The sequence below is a fragment of the Halichoeres trimaculatus genome, unplaced genomic scaffold, assembly GCF_033239565.1.
Source record: "Halichoeres trimaculatus isolate MK-OKI-2021-1 unplaced genomic scaffold, fHalTri1.1 fHalTri1_scaffold_21, whole genome shotgun sequence".
NCBI lineage: Eukaryota > Metazoa > Chordata > Actinopteri > Labriformes > Labridae > Halichoeres > Halichoeres trimaculatus.
In genome coordinates this window covers 2347755-2369182 of record NW_027437199.1, presented here as the reverse complement: position 1 = coordinate 2369182, position 21428 = coordinate 2347755, and the positions used below count along the sequence as shown (strand labels likewise).

The window sequence follows — 21428 nt, the reverse complement described above, 5'->3', positions numbered from 1 at the left end:
TTCGGGTTACAATGCGTCATAGGAACGGAACTCGTTCATAACTCGTAGACAGTCTGTACATAAAAATAATCATTAAAAAAATCTAAAAAGGATCAAAGTTATGTTGTGACGTTTCTTATTTTTGGGGCTTTTGATGCCTTTACAGGTCCCATATTGTGCAAAAATCACTTTATTAAGTCTTTTAGTGAAATTTGTGGGTCTTTGTCTTTCCTCCCAGCCCACAAAATGTGATATTTAATGACCAAACCTGTACTTAGTAGAGCTTGTTAATGTAAAATCCTGACCTAAAACGAGCTGTTTGGATTTTGGGGATTTGCTGACGTCAGCGATTCACTTTTTTGACCAATCAGGAGCAAGTCTGACCTGATTGGTCCACCGGAGCAGGGGAGGAGAATGCCAAAGTAGGAGAGCCATCACTGCTCTGTTTTTGGCTGTAAACAGCCACATAGTTCCATGCTCAAGCTTCCCATCTCTGAAGAAGACAGACTAAGTGTCTAGAGTTCATTTATCAGGAAATGTTCCAGCTACACTCAGTAAAACTGTGCATGTGTGTGCTAGTCACTTCACAGCCGACTGCTTTTCCAACTTTGGACAGTCCAACAGAGGGCTAGCCAATAGACTGGTCCTGAATCCAGGCGCATTACCAACCATCCTCCAACAAACCTGGGACCCTGGAAATGTGAGTATTTTAAATGCTGTGTGCTGTGGAGCAGATGGAAGAGCTTTTCCTCAGTGTCCCCCCTGTCTCTGTGTTAGCTTCAGGATGCTAACTTTAGCTGCTGTTAGCCTGTTGTTTTAGCCTGTAATTTTACGGTAAACGAGCTTCTCTGTTTTCTAAACATTGTGCACTCGGAGCTCGTGGCGCCGCTCTCAGTGACGTGGAAGAGCGGGGCGGTATCAGCGGTGGCTCATTTACATATGAAGGCCACGCCCACTAAATCAGAGCGTTCTGAACAGAGGGGCTTTTTTTTGTTTCATAGTTGATGTTTTGTGCCTGTGTGGTCACTATTTTCAGGGTTAACGAGAATTTTATTGTCTAAAAAGAATATTAAAAGGTACAGTTTGTTTTTTCCGCTCATGCCTTACTTTAATTTTCTACCTCCTGAGAAAAAAAGTCGAAATGGCAGCAATTGTAAATGAATCAGAGAAATCAGAGATAAAAGCGTCTCTTACTGTTTCTCCGGCTGCACCACCGCGATCTTCTTCTGCTTCTGGCCTGCAGAGAAACAGAGTGTGTGTGATCAGCTGTCACTCCCAGTGAAATATGTGTGTGTGTGTGAGAGTGTGTTTACGCACAGACAGGTTTGAGAGGAGGGGTCAGGGGGTAAGCGTTCGCCTCGCACCAGCCGACGGGGAAGATGTCCATGGAGTCGACGTCCACGAGGCGCTCTGACAGCGGCTTGGCCACACCTGGAGACAGGTAAACAACGGGGAAAGGGCTGTCACACACACAGCTTCTTTAGACACACAGCAGGACTCCACCGACACGTTAATCCTCTCACACACACACACACTCGTACCTTCCAGTCGGAGCCACAGCAGGCGTCCTCTGACCTGTGTGATCTGAGCCACACACACCTCGGCCGGCCTGTGAGGGTTCACCGCCTCCAGCCACATGTCCTTGGCAAAGCCTCTGTTCTGCCATGTCTGAGCGCACACACACACACACACACACACACACACACACACACACACACACACACACACACACACACACACACACACACACACACACACACACACAGAGGAACAGTAGATGAGTTTATTTTAATTTGACCTTTAGTAACCCTGAGTCAGAGTAAACACCCCTTTCTGATCTTGAAGCCGTTATCGTCAGGTTTATCGTCAGGTTTATCGTCAGGTTTTCTCTCGTCTTACGTCGGGGAAGCAGCCGTCAGGAGCCGCTTCGGTCCCGCTCTGCTTCAGGTAGTCCGCCCAGTCGAAGTCCTGGCCCTCGGAGCCGCGGGGCCGCTCCAGACTGACCCCGTTCTTCAAACACCACTGGACCGGCAGGATGCCGGGGGAGTCTGAGTGACACACCACGGAGCGAGGCTTCGCGTCCACGGAGAGGTCGTCCAGAGTTACCTGGAAGTAGATCTCATCATACACCTGGAGAGGAGAGGAGAGATGCATGATGGGAAATGTAGGATTCCAGTTTTTCTTGCTCTTATATTTGATCAAAAAACATGATTATAAAACAGTCTGAAATTTAAACTGGTGACTCTTTATGACCAAAAATAGCACATACAGTGGGGAAAATAAGTATTGAACATGTCAACTTCTTTCTCATCACATTTATTTCCAAAGCTGCAATTCAAACAACATTTCTCCCAGACATTGGTATTAACTCAAATAATCCACACATGAAAAGAAATCTCAACGTTCAGGTCCATAAATAATGATTATGGTGAATTAAGTACGATAACACAGGAACAAAGTATTGAACACGCTAACTGAGACTCATCTAATACTTAGTGGAGAAGCCTTTGTTTGCAGTGACAGCTTCCAGAAGCTTCTTGTATGTTTGAACTAATCTGAGAGTCAACTTTGCCGTGTGCTTTGGATGGTTGTCCTGCTGGAAGGTCCAGCCACGTCTCATCTTCATCATCCTGGTGGATGGCAGCAGATTCAGATCAAGAATTTCCCCATACATGGCTCCATTCATTGCTCCGTCAGTTATATGAAGTTTGCCAACACCATGAGATGAGAAACAACCCCATGCCATGATGCTTCCACCTCCAAACTTCACTGTTGGTGTAGTGTTTTTTGGCTGATGTGCAGAGCCATTTCTCCTCCAAACATGGTCTGTAGTATGACAGCCCAAAAGTTCAGTTTTGGTCTCATCTGACCAGACAACATTCTCCCAGTATTCTACAGGCTTGTCAAGATGCTGTATAGCAAACTTTAAACCAGCTTCAACATGCCTTTTCTTGAGGAATGGAGTCTTGTGGGCTGAGCATCCATAGAGACCATGGTGGTGGAGTGCATTGCCTATTGTTTTCTCTGTAACAATTGTACCTGCTGCCTCCAAGTCTTTCTGGAGCACTTTCAGGGTGGTCCTTGGCTCGTTGAGTCCTCTTCTGACTATCTCTCTGACTCCCTGGTCAGAAATCTTCAAGGAGCTCCTGTGCGTGGCCTGTTGATGGTAAGGTGGTGCTTCTTCCACTTGTGAATAATGGCCCCAACGGTGCTGACTGGAATATTCAGGTGCTTTGATATAAGTCTGTAACCAGTTCCATTCTGATGCTGAGCAACAATCAGGTTGTGAATGTCTTCAGAGAGCTCTTTGCCTTTACCATCATGAGGTGTGTGCTATTTAACTGCTTGGTAATTAACTAATTGGAAGTTCAAGTAATAATTACTGACAGATTTCAGGTGGTATGGTGCATTTCCTGTCCAAAGTATACAGCCTTTCCATGGTGTGTTCAATACTTTTTTCCTGTGTTATCGTACTTAATTCACCATAATCATTATTTATGGACCTGAACGTTGTGATTTCTTTTCATGTGTGGATTATTTCAGTTAATACCAATTCCTATTTTCCCCACTGTATGATCATCAGAGAAGAGGTTAACTGTGTTTTTTTTTTTTGTTATAAGATGAAAAATACAAATCGCTGTTTTCAGCCCTGAAAAGTAAAATCTGAATCTGTCTTTTGGAGCAAAATGCTTAAACGCTGAGGAAAGTCTGACTCAGCGTTCTTGGGAACAAACTCAGAGGAAGCTTCTCAAAAACATGAAAAATGCATCACAGCATCATAAAGGCAGCTGAAGAATGCAGCAGGGAGGGGTCAGCTCGCCGTTTTCTCCTCAGATAAGACTCGATTGTTTCAGAGTGACTCACCTTAGTGACAGAAACGGGGCAGATCTGGAGCTGCTCCCACGGAGAGACCATCTCCAGCTTCATCCCCGCCTTGAAGGAGTGTTTGGGCAGGTCCACGTGGTCCTGACACAGTAACGTCACAACCGTTAGAGAAATGTGCTCCACTTTAGTCAACGTGTGCCACAGTGTGGGTCAGAAAACCCTGCTGGGCGGTTTTTAACGGATCAGGAGGAAATTATTCCCGTTAGTGTGAAGCATTTATTATCTGTCATAACAGAAAATAGAGGTGAGGATGGAAACAAAACAACACGACTCATCCAGGTCGTCCTGCAGCCAGGCTGTGTGCCAGAGCTGCACACACACACACTCCTACACACACACACTCCTACACACTCCTACACACACACACACACTGATATCAGCAGAGTGTGTGAAGTCTCCCAGCTCACCTTGAACACCTCCAGTGGCAGTGGCTTCTTCTGTCCGTCCAGTCGAGCGTCCTCCAGAGCTCGCTGCCAGTCCGCGGCGCTCTTTAGAGACCGGAGACCTGCAGGAAGGAAAGGGTATTTAAAGTGGTGTGTCCTTCTCTGTGTGCTGATACTCTCCCTGCCTCATGTATACTTAAAATCAAGGGGTAGACGTTCTTTCCCTGCCACAGGCCTGGGTCATTTTTGCTGCTGCCCTCCGTCTTTGACTTCACTTTTAGGCTGTTTCCTTTTTTGCTGATGCTCTCCCTGCCTTGACTTTTTTTTGTATCCTCGAAAAAGAAAGGGGAAGTGTGGGTCTTTGCTGCTGCTCTCCTTCTTTGACTTAACATGTCTGGATATAAAAGAAAGAGGGAGGTGTGCTCTTCAGGCCTCAGGCTGTTTTTTTTCCGCTGATGCTCTCCCTGTCTCAGCATTCACGTGTATACTTAAAATCAAGGGGAGACGTTCTCCCCCTGCCAAAGGCTCAGGTCTTTGCTGCTGCTCTCCTTGCCTTGACTTCACGTTTTCTTATAAAAGAGGTGTGCTCTCCTTGCCTCAGGCTTTTTTTTTTAGCTGATGCTCTCCCTGCCTAAGCATTTTGTGTGTGCACCTAAAATCAAGGGGAGACGTTCTTTCCCTGCTGCAGCCCGGATCATTGCTGCTGCCCTCCTTTTTGTACCTCACCTTCAGGCTGTTTTTTCTTTTCTTGCTGATGCTCTCCCTGCCTTGCCTTTTCATATATCCCTAAGAAAGAAAGAGGAGGTGTGCTCTTTCACTTAAGGTTGTAGTTTGTTGCTGATGCTCTTCCTGCCTTGGCTTAATATGTTTGCATATGAATCAGAAGAAAGGTGTGCTCCCCCCGCCTCGGACTGGTGCTCTTTCCTGCAGCTCTCCCTGCTGTAGCTTTCTATTTAGTCATTTGTAAGAGGAAAGGTGTGCTCCTCCTGTCTCAAATTCTGTCTTTTGGAATTGTCACTGATGCTAGCTCTGCTCTGTACTCAAGGGGGGTCTTTGCTGCTGCTCTGCCAGGCATAGCTTTTCATGTATGCATATAAAGGAGGGTAAAAATGTGCTCTCCTCACCTCAAACTGGGATTCTTTGCAGCTGCTCTTGCAGTCTGCTTTTTTATGCATGCATGTGATAGACTGGGTAGGTGTGCTCTCCCCACCTTAGGCTTAAGTGTTTCACATCAGCACAAAATCATACCTTCAAGTTAACTTATTGAATGCAGATAATTAATTAAATGACGAAAGTGGTCAGAGATGTTATCTGAGCTAAATGTTTGATTAATTTACAAAATATTTTGAAGCCCAGAAAGATGTAGGTAAGTTACTGGAAAGACGCTGAAAACTTAACGTTGTGCTTTATGTTAGTGTCACTAACAGGTGAGGGTTTAGTTTTTGATTTCTGCTACAGGCTTTAAAACGCCACGGTGGTTGGTTTGGTGAGGAGTCTGAGCCAACACGTTAATCAAAGGATAAAGTTCAAACATGAAAAGTCTCATTAAGTGTCATTAAGCCTCTCAAACAGGGAATTATTAGGTTTCAGCCTGAATGAGAAGCTGTTAACAGGTCTGATCATCACCTGTGGGCGGTTCTAACGTGAGCTGGTTCTCCTCAGCCCAGCCGAGGGGGCGGAGCCTCACATCCAGGTAGAACAGCCAGGTGTCCTGTGTCTGGTGCTCCTCTGAGAGCCCGGCGTAGCGCAGGCGGAGTCTCCCTCCCACGTTCTGGATGACTCTGACGGGCCAGTAGAGGAACGGGTCTGAGGGGTCCTGGAGCTCCAGGACTGAGGTCTCCACGATCAGATCCACCGTGTTCTTACCCCGCAGAGGCTGACGGAGACACAGAGGCAGAGACACAGAGTGAGGTTTATAGATCTAAACTTGATAGAGTCAAACTTATAAGCTCAGAAGCCTCAAAAGCTAACAGCCTCACTGTTGGATGGTTCATATTGAGTAAAAAAAATGCAAAAATCAGACATGTTTCTTCAATAACATTTTTAAAAAATGTCATAAAACAAAAATTAAAATCATTAAACATTCATGAAAACTCAATAATGTTATTATGTTATTATGTTATTATGTAATTATGTTAAAACTTCAGGTTTTTTTTGTTCATGACTTTTTTGTGTTTATGTGGTAAAAAAGTATATAAAATTCTGTACATAGTAATAATCTAGTGAAAAATAATCAAAACAAGAAGTTTTTTTGTGTTTGTAAATGTTTTTGTGATGTCTTGCTTTCCTGTTTTTTTTTAAATTACAAATATGAAAAAAAAGTAATGTCATAAAAATCATAAATTTGCAAGATTTATGATTTTTTATTTTTAAATTGCAATTTTTTTTAAATTAATTTTTTTTTTTTAAAAAGTACAATTTATCAAAAAGAGAAATTTCTAAAATTTGCCAAAATTTGTTTTTGTTTGCAAAAAAAAAAAATCCAAAATTTGCTTAAGTTTAAAAAATGTAAAAAAAAAAATAAAATAAAATAAAATAAAATTATGAAAATTCAATTAAAATATTTGGATTTTTGTTTGTTTATCATATTTTTCAAATTACTGTAATGGCTAAAACACATTTTTCTGGGCAGTTAAGCTCATTTTAAGCATTTATACAAAAAATGCCACTTTTATGCTAATAATAATAAAACTAAATGTCAAGATTTAAGTTTTGTATCCAACACACTTGTCAATATGTCAGTCGTAAAATGTAAAACAACAAAATCAAAATCAAATTTAATCAAATTCATCAAAAACATCATCAACCAAAAATCTACCATTGCCAAAAACTCAGAAGTAAGTCAGTTAATTTTTTCCTGCTCAGGTTTTGGTTAAGAGAGTTTTCAAATTACCGTAAAATTACCGTAATTACTGTTACATATTCCCTCTGAGCAGCTTTTTCAGCGTGTTCTCTTAAAGCTCTACTTTCCTGCTCTTGCTGAGACAGTCTGAATCCACTCACCCCCTCCAGCAGGTTTGCAGGTGCCGTCCTGGATCCGGTCAGATCCTGAACCAGGAACTCGGTCCAGTCGTTGTATTTCTCTTTGATGGCTGCAGAAAAAAAAGGAAGAGTGGAAACTGAGAAACATATGACGGGTGGATTACTATGAAGTGTCACCAGAGAACAGCATGCATGAGGAAGTGCGTGCATTCACTGTTTAACACAAACACACAGATTTTATTGAACTGAAATGTAAATGTGAAGATTTTTGAATGAATTTGTTCATTTTTCTGCAGAAGAGGTGCGAAATAATGAAGTATTCAGTGTTCCTGTGTCTCAGCGTCATTCACACTGCAAACATCAATCCTTCGTTCTGATTAAAGGATGAATCTTTTAGGACTGCACATGCAGAAATCCTCAGTTTGGCTTGTGAAACTGAGTAACTGCTGCAGGAAAGAGCTCAAACGCAGAAATGAAGAGTCTGTGGTGGCTGTTTGAGCGCAGAGACGTGAGATCAGAGGTGGGAACGGGAAGTGTTTCATTCAGGTTTACAGACATCAAAAAGGTCAACGGGTGACTTCGACTTCCTCAGCGAGCGGTAAACTGTGCAAGAATTCAGAGCGACGGTTGAGGGCAAGGTCAGGCTGCGATGAACGAGGATTTAATGTCAGGTTGAGACAGAAACTCTGACAAACTGTGGCCTCGTCATGAAGCGTCGCTTAGAGAGGTTTGGTTCCTGAGGAGGAGGTTCAGGGGATAAACTCTCAGTTTCTCCATCAAAAACTTTGCTCTTCACTTCTGCAGCTCAGCTCAATGTGGGGAAAGAGATGTAGCAAAGTTTTTCTTTCAAAACTAGAGTTGGCAATTTCTCTAAACTGAATTAAAAGTTAAACAAAGCTGAATAACTCAGAATTAAAGCTCTCGGTGATACCTGGATCTGTGGACGGATCAATTTGACATCTAGGAGCAGAGTCTGGATACGAAAATTCAGGTGAATGTCAGGATCTTCCTGAAATTTTACGAACAGATTTCACTTTTGAACGGTTAGGAGATGAGGCCCATTGGGATTAAAATCTCTCTTTTTTTAACCAAAGCACTAAAACCTAGAGTAAAAGCATCATCCATTCCTCAGATCCAACAGTTCATGCGACTAGGGGTGGGAGAAGAAAATCAACGTATCGAAGTATCAGGACTTTATATTTAATAATTTAAATACAGGATTTTTTTTTGTTCAAAGATCTATTTTTTTGGTTTAAAAGTTGGAAAAAAGTCTGAAATGTCAGATCCCTGTTCATTTATTAGGAAAATATGACTCTTGATATAATCTGTAGACATCACCATCATCAACATAAAAGATGATGATGTGAGACCAGATATTTAGAAAATCAAAAATATCAAAGAATCACAATTTGAATCAAAACGGCAAAATTTTACATGTGATGTCTTACTTTCCTGTTTGTGAAAATATGAAAATATTTTTTAAAAATGTAGTCATAAATTTACAAGATTTCTGACATTTTTTAAAAAAATTGCAATTTTTTTAAAAGTATTTTTAATTTAAAAAAATGTAAAAAAAATAAAAATAAAAATAAATAAATAAATAAAATAAAATAACCAAAATTAAGTAAAATATTTATGTTTTGTATGTTTTTCACATTTTTGAATAAATGTAACGGCCAAAACATATTGTCTTATACTTATACCTAAAATGACATTTTATGCACTCAATATTGAAACTAACTGCCAGAATCATGACAGACATAAAATGTAAAACAACAAAATCAAAATCAAATTTAATCAAATTCATCAAAAACATTATGGAAAAAAATAATCTAATTGCTATAAATTCAGAAACAAGTTAAGTTGAAATATATATGTGTTAAATTGGTCTCTGTTTATTTTTCAATTTGTTTAATAAGAAAGTACTTTTTTCCCAATTTAAAATATTTAATCTTTAATATATAACCTTGCCTTGCAAAAAAAAATCAATTCTTACCTTTAGTTAACACATCTAAGTTAAGCTAACGTTGTATTTAATTTCTCTTTTGAAAACTTGTAGTGATGTTAATCTATATCTGGTGTATTCACCTCTCACAATCTTTATTTTTGTATCTTATTGTAACTACAGTGCTTATGTTTATATTTATATTTGTTTTTTGTAATGACTATGTTAATTGCTGCTGTTAACAATTTCCCAGTTTGGGATCAATAAAGTAACTCTATTCTATTTTATTCTAGTCCATTCTATTATGAAAAATAGGACAATTACATATGGAGTAAGACATACATGTAATTACAAAACACCAGACCAGCAGGGGGCAGTAAGACAACGAAGCCCCGAAAAACGTTAACCCAATAAGAGCGAACAACTTCCTGACTAACGCGGCTTCAACAACTTTGAACTGGACGTATCTTCCTTCAGCTCCTTGAGTTTGAAACTTCCTGCTCCTCAGGGAATCTGGTAAAAAGCTCTCAGAGATTTTTTTTTTCTGTGATAAAACGTGTGAAAACGTGGACGCAGACAAAGAAAAGTCTCACAGATGAAGGTGCATTAATGTTCCAGCGGACAGGTCACAGACAGTGTTTGGTTTAGGACACGCGGCATGTTTTGTTTTTGTTTGCAGTCGACCTAAAACTGTAAAAGACTTCATCTTGACGTTAATCAGCGCTGCAGGGAGCATCGGGTCACACGCGTGTTGTACTCATTCTGTAACCGTGACTCATCTGGCACCAGATCACAGACCGGAGCGAGTGTCACAGGGATTTTAATGTCTGTGACTAACCGGGAAAACACGGCGAGGAGCTCGCAGCATCTTTCTGGATTCCTGAGGAATGTGTAAATTTAAGAGGAGGACTGAGGAAGAGAGGAGGGATAAACAGGAGGCCGATATCATGAGGAGCAAAGCAAATAAAGAGCAAAGACACGCAGACGCAGGAGTTATGTAACGCTGATGCACTGTGGGAAACAGGAAGTAGATAAAAACCACAAGTCCCCGCTCAGATCTGATGGAAGTTTAGACTGAAGTCTGAGCTCTGGCCTCAGTCTGTGCTCCTACAGCCGGATTATCCCTGCTGGGGTTAAACTGATGTGGTTTTAGGTCTTTATGGTCCAGGTCTGATGCAGAGTCAGTTTTAGAGCTGAAACTAAACAGGACGATGTTTGTTTATCTGTGTTTTTTAATTTATCATAGATTTTTGAGACTTTTTGAAGAGAAGTGGTTGAAACGCAGCATAGGCGTTGACACCAGGACTGAGTTTTCTTATTTCCCATTTTGTGGGTAAATAAAAGCTCCAGACCTCAAAGCTTACAAGCAAGAGTACTGAAAAAAGAGACGGACCCACTCTAGAGCTACAATCCTAAAAAATGAGACACTGTCTGAAAACCTGTGTTTTATAAACATGTTTAGACTTATAAACACACAGCAGTCAGCGATTTTATTTATTTATTTTATTGTTATTTTTCATGCCATCTAATTTTTGTTTTATTTTTAAAATTTCATTTGTAGTGTTCTTTTGTCTTGTGTAAGCTGCTAAGTATTTTATTTTACTTATTTATTTTTTTCTGTACAACACTTTGGTCAACAGGGTCTGTTTTTAAACTGCTTAAAAATAAAGATTGATTGGATATAGATATTTAATATCAATCTTAAGAACACTTTATAAATATATATATATATATATATATATATATATATATATATATATATATATATATATATATATATTTTTTTTTTTTACAAAAGTACCGGGTACGGATTCATGTAAAATCAAAACCATTTTTTGGTACCTAAACGCATCCTCAATGCTGGACATGAACACAGTTTTGCAAAGTTATATATTAAAGAATGAATGTACTTTATTATCAAACAAACTGATATTTTTTCAAAAGAAGAAAAGTACTGAAATTTGGTACCGTTGAGTACCGGTACGGATTGCCAGGTACCAGGCACCTGTACCGTATTGTTTTAAAAGTGAAAGGTATATATATATATACATATATATATATATATATATATATATATATATATATATATATATATATATATATATATATATATATATATATATATATATATGAAACAAAACAATTTAAAAAGAAAATGCTCTTTAAAACTAGGACACCTCTTGAGGAGACACTCTATATCTCTGTTTATATATGTTTTTTTGTGCTTTTTGTCTGATAAAATTAAACAAAAGTAAATAAAAAGTAACAAAAAAACAAAACAAAAAAATTGGGACACCTCAACATATATTCCCTCTTGAAATGGGATTAAATCAGTATCATGAAGGAGGCTTTCCCTATTCAAACCCCAGATATTTAGCTTGGTGTGTTCCTGACTGATGAAATGAGAGTGACCCTCACGGTGAGATTGAAAAAAAATTACAAGAAAGAAGATTGAAGCAAAAACAAGTGTCAGAGTCCCCAGGTCCAACTGATTAACCCCAACCTTCACCCCAAGACTAGAACGTAAGGTGCTACAAGGCGTCACCTCCAGCAGACTCAAAGCGCATCTACACCTCTACAACCAGAAAGAGACGGCAACAGGAAAACCTTCACTCTTTACAACAAACATGAAAACAGACTGAAGTTATTTTTTTTCTTGACTTTATTGATTTATTTTTATTGCTCGGCTACTTATCTTCTTTGTTTTGACTGTCTTCTGTTCATTTTTACCTGTTTTTACAGCTCATTGTGAAGCTCTTTGTTACTTATATTGAAAACAGCTACATAAACAAAGTTTTATTATTAATTTCCACTCCAGAACGGAGGAAAAGAGTCTCAACTGTGAAGCATGGAGAGGAAAACGTGAGACTATTTTCAAAAAACTAGAAGCAGAACTGGACCCTGAAACTTGACAAAGAAATCTAGAAGCCCAGATCCTAACCCTGCAGGAAAACCCTCAAACATCTCACCGCTGAAATATTTCTGAGTCGAGGAGTGGGGTAAACCTTCCTCGGACTGATAGAGAGCTTCAGTTGAAATATTTAATTTTAGAAAGTTATTTTTTCATGTTTACTTGCATTTTAAGCACTTTTTTTCCTGAGATGAAAACAAGTCGACCAGATGTCGAGATGTGAACATTTCTTTAAAAAAAAAAAAACAGGAGAAGATTCTGTGACACAGCTTGATGTTAAAATTTAGCTTCAACAAATCATCAAACTGTAACAAAAACAGAAGCTGAATCCGACTCGAGTCGCGTTTCACGTCAACATCCTCCAACTGCTGTTTATTTGAGAGCTGACATAAAACTTTCTGACGGTATTAATCCCTTTTTAAATCAGAGATTTGAGTAAATACAGTCGACAGGAGGCTGCTCGGGGTTTTAGAGACATAATTAAGTTATGAGAGAACAAATCAATAAATCCTTTCACGGCTCTGGTCCCGTCTGAATCGAATCATCGGCCGAGGAATCCACCGGTGAATAAATCAGATTGTTTTTCCTGTGAAGGTAGCGTGGCCTCGACGCTCCGCTCGTCTGTTTAATAACAGAGTTTTTCCTGAGAGACTGTTTCCTTCCCTCGCTGCTGGACTTTGAAAACACACACACACACACAGAGGCTGCACACACACACACACAGAGGCTGCACACACACACTCTGCTGTGCTGATCTCTCCGTGCAGAAATAGATAAACTATTTTTACAGATCCTGCTGAGATCAGTCAGGAGTCCATTTAGAGCTCAGCAGAAGCAAAACATGCAAACTTCTCCCCCTTTTCCTCCCCCGTCCCTCCCCTCCCCCACCTCACACTCCCATTTTTTCGTCTTCCTCTTTTTGCACATAAATAATGATCCATTCCTCTTCATTTCCATCCCAAAGGCTGCAGACATGTGGAGGTGAGCGCCTGAATTTCACATAACAATAAATGCATAATTAACCTTGAGGGAGGAGATCTTCCAAACACCCTTTCTCCCCCTTTTTCTCCCCCCTCCTCTGCACAAAACCTGAAGCCTGCAAGCAAACACGGAGCATGAAAAAATATGAATTTACATGCATGAAAGTTAACATTTGCATATTCTGCAGGGTGCATTTCTCCTCCTAACAATCCCCGCTCTGTGCAAGACGCCGTGCTCACATCCGAAGCTTCACTTTGGATAATCAGAGCAGTAATTAACGAAGAAGAAGAAGAATGGCTCGTGTGTTTTAAGCCAACAGATTCTAATCAGAGCTAATGGGGGCGAATTAGGCCTGATTCTCCCTCCGTCTTATCCAGTCATTACGCGCTGGCACGGAGAGCAACAGCACACGAGGGGAGAAGCCAAGTCAATTCCAACAATTACCCTCCTCCGTTTTAACCAAACAGGCCAAACACTCAGCGGCTGCAGCTCGTGAAATGTCACAGCGTGTTGAGCCAGAGACACCGACACCTGGACGCTCAGATGCAGTAATTTTATCACTTTTACAGCCGCATGAGTTTGTGTAAATAAAAATCAGCTCTGTGATCTGAAACACGGAGAGGGATGTTTGCCTCCTCCATTCATAAACTACAGACTCAAATTAAACACTCACGAAGGACGGAGAGTAAACGAGGCCTTATCAAGCGAACAAATGTGAGCACACACTCCTCCTGCTTCTGGAAAAAACACGCTGAGGTTGTGAGTTTATGCAAATTTTGAGGCGAGAGCAGGGAGAGGTTTGTCTCGCCTCTTATGACGCCGTTCCTCTACATCGGAGGTGTTCAAACTTTTTGATTTGTGGAAAATTCCTGTAAAAATCAGTCACTTAATGGCGTCAAATTAAAGACAAATTCCATGATTCTACAACTACAAATTTACATCTTTCGCCGATGACACTACGTCCAAATGAACTGCACATTTAAAGATCACAACACGCTGCAAAACTCACCAAATGAAAATTTAAAGGTCCCATATTGTGCAAAAATCACTTTATTAAGTCTTTTGGTAAAATTTGTGGGTCTTTGTCTTTCCTCCCAGCCCACAAAATGTGATATTAAATGACCAAACCTGTTCTTAGTAGAGCTTGTGAATGTTAAATCCTGACCTAAAACCAGCTGTTTGGATTTTGGGGGTTTTATGACGTCAGCGATTCCCTTTTTTGACCAATCAGGAGCAAGTCTGACCTGATTGGTCCACCGAAGCAAGCAATGCCAAAGTTGAAGAGCCATCACTGCTCTGTTTTTGGCTGTAAACAGCCACATAGCTCCATGCTCAAGCTTCCCATCTCAGAAGAAGACAGACTAAGTGTCTAGAGTTCATTTATCAGGAAATGTTCCAGCTACACTCAGTAAAACTGTGCATGTGTGTGCTAGTCACTTCACGGCCAACTGCTTTTCCAACTTTGGACAGTCCAACAGAGGGCTATCCAATAGACTGGTCCTGAATCCAGGCGCATTACCAACCATCCTCCAACAAACCTGGGACCCTGGAAATGTGAGTATTTTAAATGCTGTGTGCTGTGGAGCAGATGGAAGAGCTTTTCCTCAGTGTCCCCCCTGTCTCTGTGTGTTAGCTTCAGGATGCTAACTTTAGCTGCAGTCAGCCTGTTGTTTTAGCCTGTAATGTTACGGTAAACGAGCTTCTCTGTTTTCTAAACATTGTGCACTCGGAGCTCGTGGCGCCGCTCTCAGTGACGTGGAAGAGCGGGGCGGTATCAGCGGTGGCTCATTTACATATGAAGGCCACGCCCACTAAATCAGAGCGTTCTGAACAGAGGGGCTATGAGAGCCTGGAAACAATGCTGCTGTGCTTGATTTATTGGCTTTTTGGACCAAAACATGTTACTACCATTTCATGAAGACATCAATGATCCAGATTAAACTGCAGAAAAGGAACAGAATATCGGACCTTTAAAGACTTCAAAGCTTTTGTGCAAACACTAGCTGTACAGCGCCATCCACTGTCAACAGGAAGTCATATGTTTTACTCGCCACCCACCAAAAAGACATTGTCCAATCATCACCAGTTTGAACACACTGTGTCACTGTCACTCTCTGAACTCATCTACTGCAATTCACTGTTTCACATCTATTTGACTTCAAAGTTTTATATAATTTTTTTGATTGATTTATTTACTTTCATTTTTGTGTGAAATCAAAGAGCTGCTGGTCTGCAGAGGTTGGACACAGGTCAAAGTGCTGCTTGTGTGTATTTATCTGCGTTTCTGTAGCAGTAACCCAAACATGAAGCTAAGCTCAGGTTGCATGGCGACCGTTTCATGACAATAGTCTCCTCAACAGTCATGAGACAATGCAAACATTTCTATTATGTTCCCGACAGAAAGAGAAAAACGTTAGAACATAAACGCTGCAGAGGCGATGTCTTTAACAGTCTGCAAGTCAGGCTGAAAGAAAAGTGAATAAAAGGTAAAGAGATGAATATTTTTGAGGAAGTGAAGCTGTCATCTCGCCCTCAGAGGAACTGTGAAGTATCTTTTCCTCTTGCTATCACAAAAGTTTTTACAGGCCCTTTGAGCAAGACAAACTTTTCTTAACTCAGACAGATAAAGATGTAGATAGACCCATGAAATATGGCACATGTTTGCCATATAACTAAGGCAAACATGCTAATTTTGAGCTAGATAAATTTTCAAACAAGCATAGAGAGTTTACTTGTGCAAAAGGAATTAATCTATGTATTTTAGTTGTGTGAGAAAAGCAAGAAAATCCATATGCCCATACAAGCAAGCATTGTGAGGAGGAAATCAAAAAGGTCTTTGTTGGGCCCGCCATTTCTAATGAGGCTGGAATGGACCACAAAAAAATCTACAGAATTCAACCGAAGTGTTAAAACACAGAATTAATTAAAGCCAAAGAAGCTAATTAAATCATGTTATTTATGAGGACTTTGCAAAATGTCCCCAAATGAAGAGATTTCTGTCAATAGTTAGTCCTTGTTAGGCATCAAAACAAACACAAACTCACACCAAAACGTATTTTCAGTGCTTAATGGGGACGTTGTTCTAAAAGTTTTATCTATGTTTTTAGCTAGCTGAAGCCTCACTTATGAGGACAATACAAAATGTTTACACAAGCAAGACTGTCCCCAAAAGAAGCGGTATTCTTGCTGAGGTCTGCTGATCAATTTCACCTCGACGTCCCAAAAACCTGTTCAAAGACCTGAGGTGATCGAGCCTTTTCTGTGGCATTAGAACAATTTGCCACCCGAAATAAAAACATCCTCTACCCTACGGACTTTTAAATTGCGTCCTGAGACTAATTTTTTTTTACGGCTATTATCCGTATATGTATCTATTTCCATTTCTGTGTTGTTTAATTTGTTTTATTCATGTTCTTATTTGATTTTTACTTTGTAGCACTTTGGTAAACGTGATTGTTTTTAAAATGTGGTTTATAAACAAAGCAGATTAGATTGGATTGAAGATAAACACATGCTCCAGAACAAACATGTGTTCGGTGCTTTGTGGGGACACCTTTCAAAAAGGTTTTTGTAGGAGTGAATTATCAACACAAAAATCTTCTCTCTGAAATCCAAGCGTTTTAACTGTGAGGACTTGGACAAAAGAGCATGTGGTTTGTTTGTAACAGACTGTAAAGCACTTTGTGTTACTTTCATGTATGAAAAGTGTTTTATAATATGCCAAAACCTGGACCACATATGTAAACTTAAAGTGATGGAGGTGCTTGTTTTGTCATATATGAAAATGTCACTTAGCACTTTTTGTAGCTTATTTGAATCCCTTTTTTGTGGATTTGTCTGATTTTATTTTTCATTTTTTGTTACGACTGTAAAGGAGGTGAATTAATATGTTACTTAGTAGCAGTGCTTTCTCTCTAAATGCTCTTTTCTTAATTGCATCAGAAGTAGGGATGGGTACCGATTCACGTAAAACTAAAAGGTACCATGTTTAGGTACCTAAACGCATCCTTGTGACTGTGAGGGAGTGGAAGAGTAGGAGATTTTCCATGCTGGACATGAACACAGCATTTCAAGGTTATATAATGAGAGATAAATATGTTAAGTTGAATTTTTTTATATATTTTATGATTAAACAAATTGATATTTTTTACCACATTAACACAAAAAAGTACCAAAAATTGATACCGTTGAGTACCGGCACCGATTGCCAGGTACCGGGCATCGGTACCGTATCTTTTTCAAATGTGAAAGGCACCCATCCCTAATCAGAAGTTAGTTCGATCCCATGATGAGATGTTGTCTGTTGAACTTTTAATGACCTTTCCTGCTGCTTGTATTATTGTATTTTGTATAATTGTAATGTCTATTTTATGTTTTGTTACATGAAAAAATAAAAACAAAGTTAAAAGAAAAAGAAAAGTGGTTATAAATACAGTTTTAATTGATTGATTGATTGAATTTCCAAAATGTCCAAACATGTGAGAATGTCCCCAGTGTCCACCAGTGGTTTGTCCTTGTACACACACACACACACACACACGCACACGCACACACACACACACACACACACACACACACACACACACACACACACACACACACACACACACACACACACACACACACACAGTGGTAGACGGGTCTATCTGGGACCATCATCTGCAGCAGGCTCTGGCAGGAAGCAGTGTGGTGAATTCATTATGCAAATCATCTCCGTCAGGGATCTGTTAGCGTCACATGACCAAACTTGTGATGTCGCTTTAAAAAGCTCTATACGTGAAAGGCTGAATGCATCCCACACACACACACACACACACACACACACACACACACACACACACACACACACACACACACACACACACACTCATACACACTCATACACACGGGAGACTGTGGGAATTCACAGCAGAAACACGACTGAACAAGACCTGCCTCCCCCTGGAGACTGACCCCGAGGCTTCATACGCAAACGCTGTCTAAACACCATAAATATGTATACGCTGCTTTGAATTATGTTCTTCCTGTGTAAATTTAACCTTCAGGCTTACCTTGTCAGAGAGAAATGATTTATTATCCTCACTACGCAGGATATGTTTCACATTTTCTCAATTATCTGACACAAAAAAGTTGATAATTTTTGTTTCAAACCTGCAGATTTTAAATTATCTATAAATTCAAAGTTGTAGTCAAAAAATGTTGAGAATAAACTCTTTCACATTCTCGGTTTGTCTTGCAAATAGAGAAGCTGCCTGAGGCTGACTGGATGTGACACCAGCAGGTAAAGGTGCGTACGTAACAGCGTGGTGACACACATTGATTTTATCTGCAAACGACACATTTCTTCACTTTCAGAGGGAGTTTCTCTTTCTGTTACAGTCCAAAGTTTGTTTGTCGCACAGGGAGACGTTTATCAAAGCATCACATTTCTCACCGAGCTGCTGCACCACTTATCAGACCAGCCCAGTGTGTGTTAGCGTGCATGTGTGTGTGTGTATGTGTGTGTGTTATCACTGCTAGGACACACTCAGCTAGAAAAGGAGTCACATGCAAGACGAGGCAAGCCATGACGACTGAGCTGTGAGGTCACTTCCAGTGGAGAGGAGAAAAGAGGAAGAGGATGAGGAGGAAGCAGAGTGTGCATGCAGCTCTGAGTGTGTGCATGTGTGTGTGAGTGTGTGTGTGTGTTAGCCGCTAAGTGAGCCGGAGCAGGCGAGTTAGTCAGGCGCTCTGTTAGAGCTGCTTACCTTTTCTTAAGTAAACGTTATCTGAGAAACAAAAAGGAAACAGATGTAAGCACGCAAAAATACACACTTTTTACTCTCTTGTTATATTTCAGCTACCTAACACACACATCTACACACTCTCACACACACACACATATACACAAAACACCACTAAACATGATGCAAAGCCATGAAACTGAGCTACAGAGTTCAGATTTGTAAACTGACGGTAACTTGAAGAAGCTGTAGTTTGCATCATGCAGACATGCCACCTGTCAATCATTATTATCAGCTTTAAATCATCGTTATTAAAGGAAAGATGAGGAAATTAATAAATCAGCTCTATAAGATAGAAGATAATAGAAGTGTAACGGGTGGAAATGATTTAAACATGCATGGAAAGACTTTCAGTTCTGTGAGTCCGACAGGATTTGGCGGCTCGGTGCAAAGCTTTGACTTTTTGTTCGTGTTAACGAGCTCAGGGACGCTCCAAACTCCTCTATCCGCCAAAGTGTGTCTCATATTTCAGCTGCGAGAGTAAAAAAGCTTCAACATTAAGTGTTAAAGTCACATTAATTAGATTTGTTCTGTTAAACTTTCTTTCATCGTTACTGGATGAAGAGTTTTAGAAGCTAACAAGCAGCAGCTCAGCTCACAGCCCCTTCCTGACGTATAACCTTGGTGGTAGCCTATCAAAGAATTTAATATGAAATGGCTAAAATTTGTTTCTGTAAAGTTACTGTAAACATGTCAAAAACTGGACACAAACAAGCAGCAGCTCGGCTCGCAGCCTCTTCACATTTGTTTTCCACTGAGTTTGATACAAAACTGTGTAAACACACTTCGAAAACCAAATCCGTTTGTTTCTAAGATAAGGGGACTTCTGCAGATAACTCAGCTCCTGCTAGCAAACCCTGTTGTTATGATGCAGCTCAGTTTGCAGCCCCTTCTGTGTCCACTATAAAGTGTCAGAGAAACACAAATTTCCATTTTGAAATGGCTGGATGTTTTTTTATGTTTTTATCACAAAACTATGTTTGTTTTGAGAGCAAAGGATTTTTGGATCTGTTTACAACAGCGCCACCCAAAGGATTTGTTCATTCGAGCTGCCACAAATACGAGATGGATTCGGGTTCAAAAATAAAATCATTCCTCAAGAGTGACGAGGTTCAAAGCCTGGACATCAAACACATTGTTCTCCAGCTTCAAGGATTTTTTAAGCTAAAATACAGTGAGATCTGACAAAACAAGCAAGCAACAGCTCAGCTCTCAGTGCTTCTGACACTTAGCATCCACTTCAACTACAAACATATCCAGTGTTTACTTGTTTAAAGACTGTGTCTGTTTGGAGCTAAGAAGGGCATACAGGTAAATTAGCTCTCACAAGAAAACCTTGTCAACAATAAAAACTAAAGAAATCATTTAAAAAAATCTGAGCAGCTCAGCTTTCAGCCCTTATTTATATAAGTTATCTAATATAGAGTAATAGAGAAACACTAATGATTAAGCTCTCATTAAAAACTTTCTGAGTCGAGGAGACCTCACAAGAGACAATTCTGACAGTAAAACAGAAGCGCCTCAGCTCTCAGCCTCTATCGACACACATTATCCAATGAGGGAAAGAAAAAGACTTAATTCTACAGTTTAAGTGCTGTAATCAGTGTGATTACAAGCTTGCAGCAGCTCAGCTCTCAGCCCCATCAACAAAAATGTTCAATTAAAGAGTTAAAGAAAGAAACACTAGTTACTAAGCTTCAGCTAAAAAAACTTCTTGACCCCACAAAATACAAAAATGCCTAAAAACAAGCTTGTGGCAGCTCAGCTCACAGCCTTTTTTAACACTCAGCATCTGCTGAAGATTACAAGAATCCTTTTTGAACACTAAAACTGTTTATATTTTAGCTAAGGAGACCTCACAGTAAACCAGAGAAACCATGACATAAAACAGCAGCAGCTCAGCTCATAGACCCCACCGACATACAACATGTTATCTACCAAAGAGCAAAGGATAAACTGAGTTTATTTTCTTTTCCACTTGAAGGGGCAGCTTTTACAGAAGATGAAACCTTTAAAAACTATGAAATTCACTAAAACCGAGTAAAAAACCTACAAACAAGCTCGCAGCAGCTCAGCCCTTACTGGAATATGTTGTCTACCTCCAAGCAACACAGAAACACTAATGCTTTTGTTTCCTCTCATAACCTTCTTACACATAAAAAGTGAACAAAATTAACATTTAAAAAAGCAAGCAGTAGCTCAGCTTGCAGCCTTTCTTGAAAAACTGTCAAAAAATCATCAGAAAAATGCAGAATTAGAGTCTAAATCTGCTTTAATTGGCGTTTATTGATCACTAAGTCTGTCTGTTTTGTTGACAACTTCACCATCAGAACTCCTGACTTTAAAGTCACCAGTTTACAGATTAAATCAACTCATTTCTTTAAAATTTTTTGATAACACCTCTGATTTATGGATTTCAGCTTCTTAAAGACGCAAATTTATCTAATTTATTGGTTTTATGTGATCACTGAGGGGTGAAAAGACGTCACGACTTTAGAAATCTACCTCAAAATGACAAAAGAGGAAGTGGTTGACTGAGAAAGACACTCGAGGCTGATGTGAAGGAGAGGATACCCGAG

The 21428-nt window shown here is 39.8% G+C and overlaps 1 protein-coding gene across 4 annotated transcripts in view; it reads right to left on the bottom strand.

Moving 5' to 3' along the window:
- The window catches only part of sfmbt2 (Scm like with four mbt domains 2), a 63688-nt gene that overhangs the window by 13770 nt on the left and 28490 nt on the right, over window positions 1-21428 (bottom strand). For 3 of the 4 annotated variants that reach the window (XM_074698438.1, XM_074698439.1, XM_074698440.1), the window contains exons 5-13: window positions 18814-18834; window positions 7251-7339; window positions 5874-6123; window positions 4272-4369; window positions 3844-3945; window positions 1879-2109; window positions 1521-1647; window positions 1297-1410; window positions 1174-1216 (exon numbers count right to left, since the gene is read on the bottom strand). In XM_074698438.1, coding sequence (XP_074554539.1) covers window positions 1174-1216; window positions 1297-1410; window positions 1521-1647; window positions 1879-2109; window positions 3844-3945; window positions 4272-4369; window positions 5874-6123; window positions 7251-7339; window positions 18814-18834 — 1075 coding nt within the window. The remainder of the gene's footprint in view (window positions 1-1173; window positions 1217-1296; window positions 1411-1520; window positions 1648-1878; window positions 2110-3843; window positions 3946-4271; window positions 4370-5873; window positions 6124-7250; window positions 7340-18813; window positions 18835-21428) is intronic. The other variant, XM_074698441.1, reaches the window with a different exon arrangement.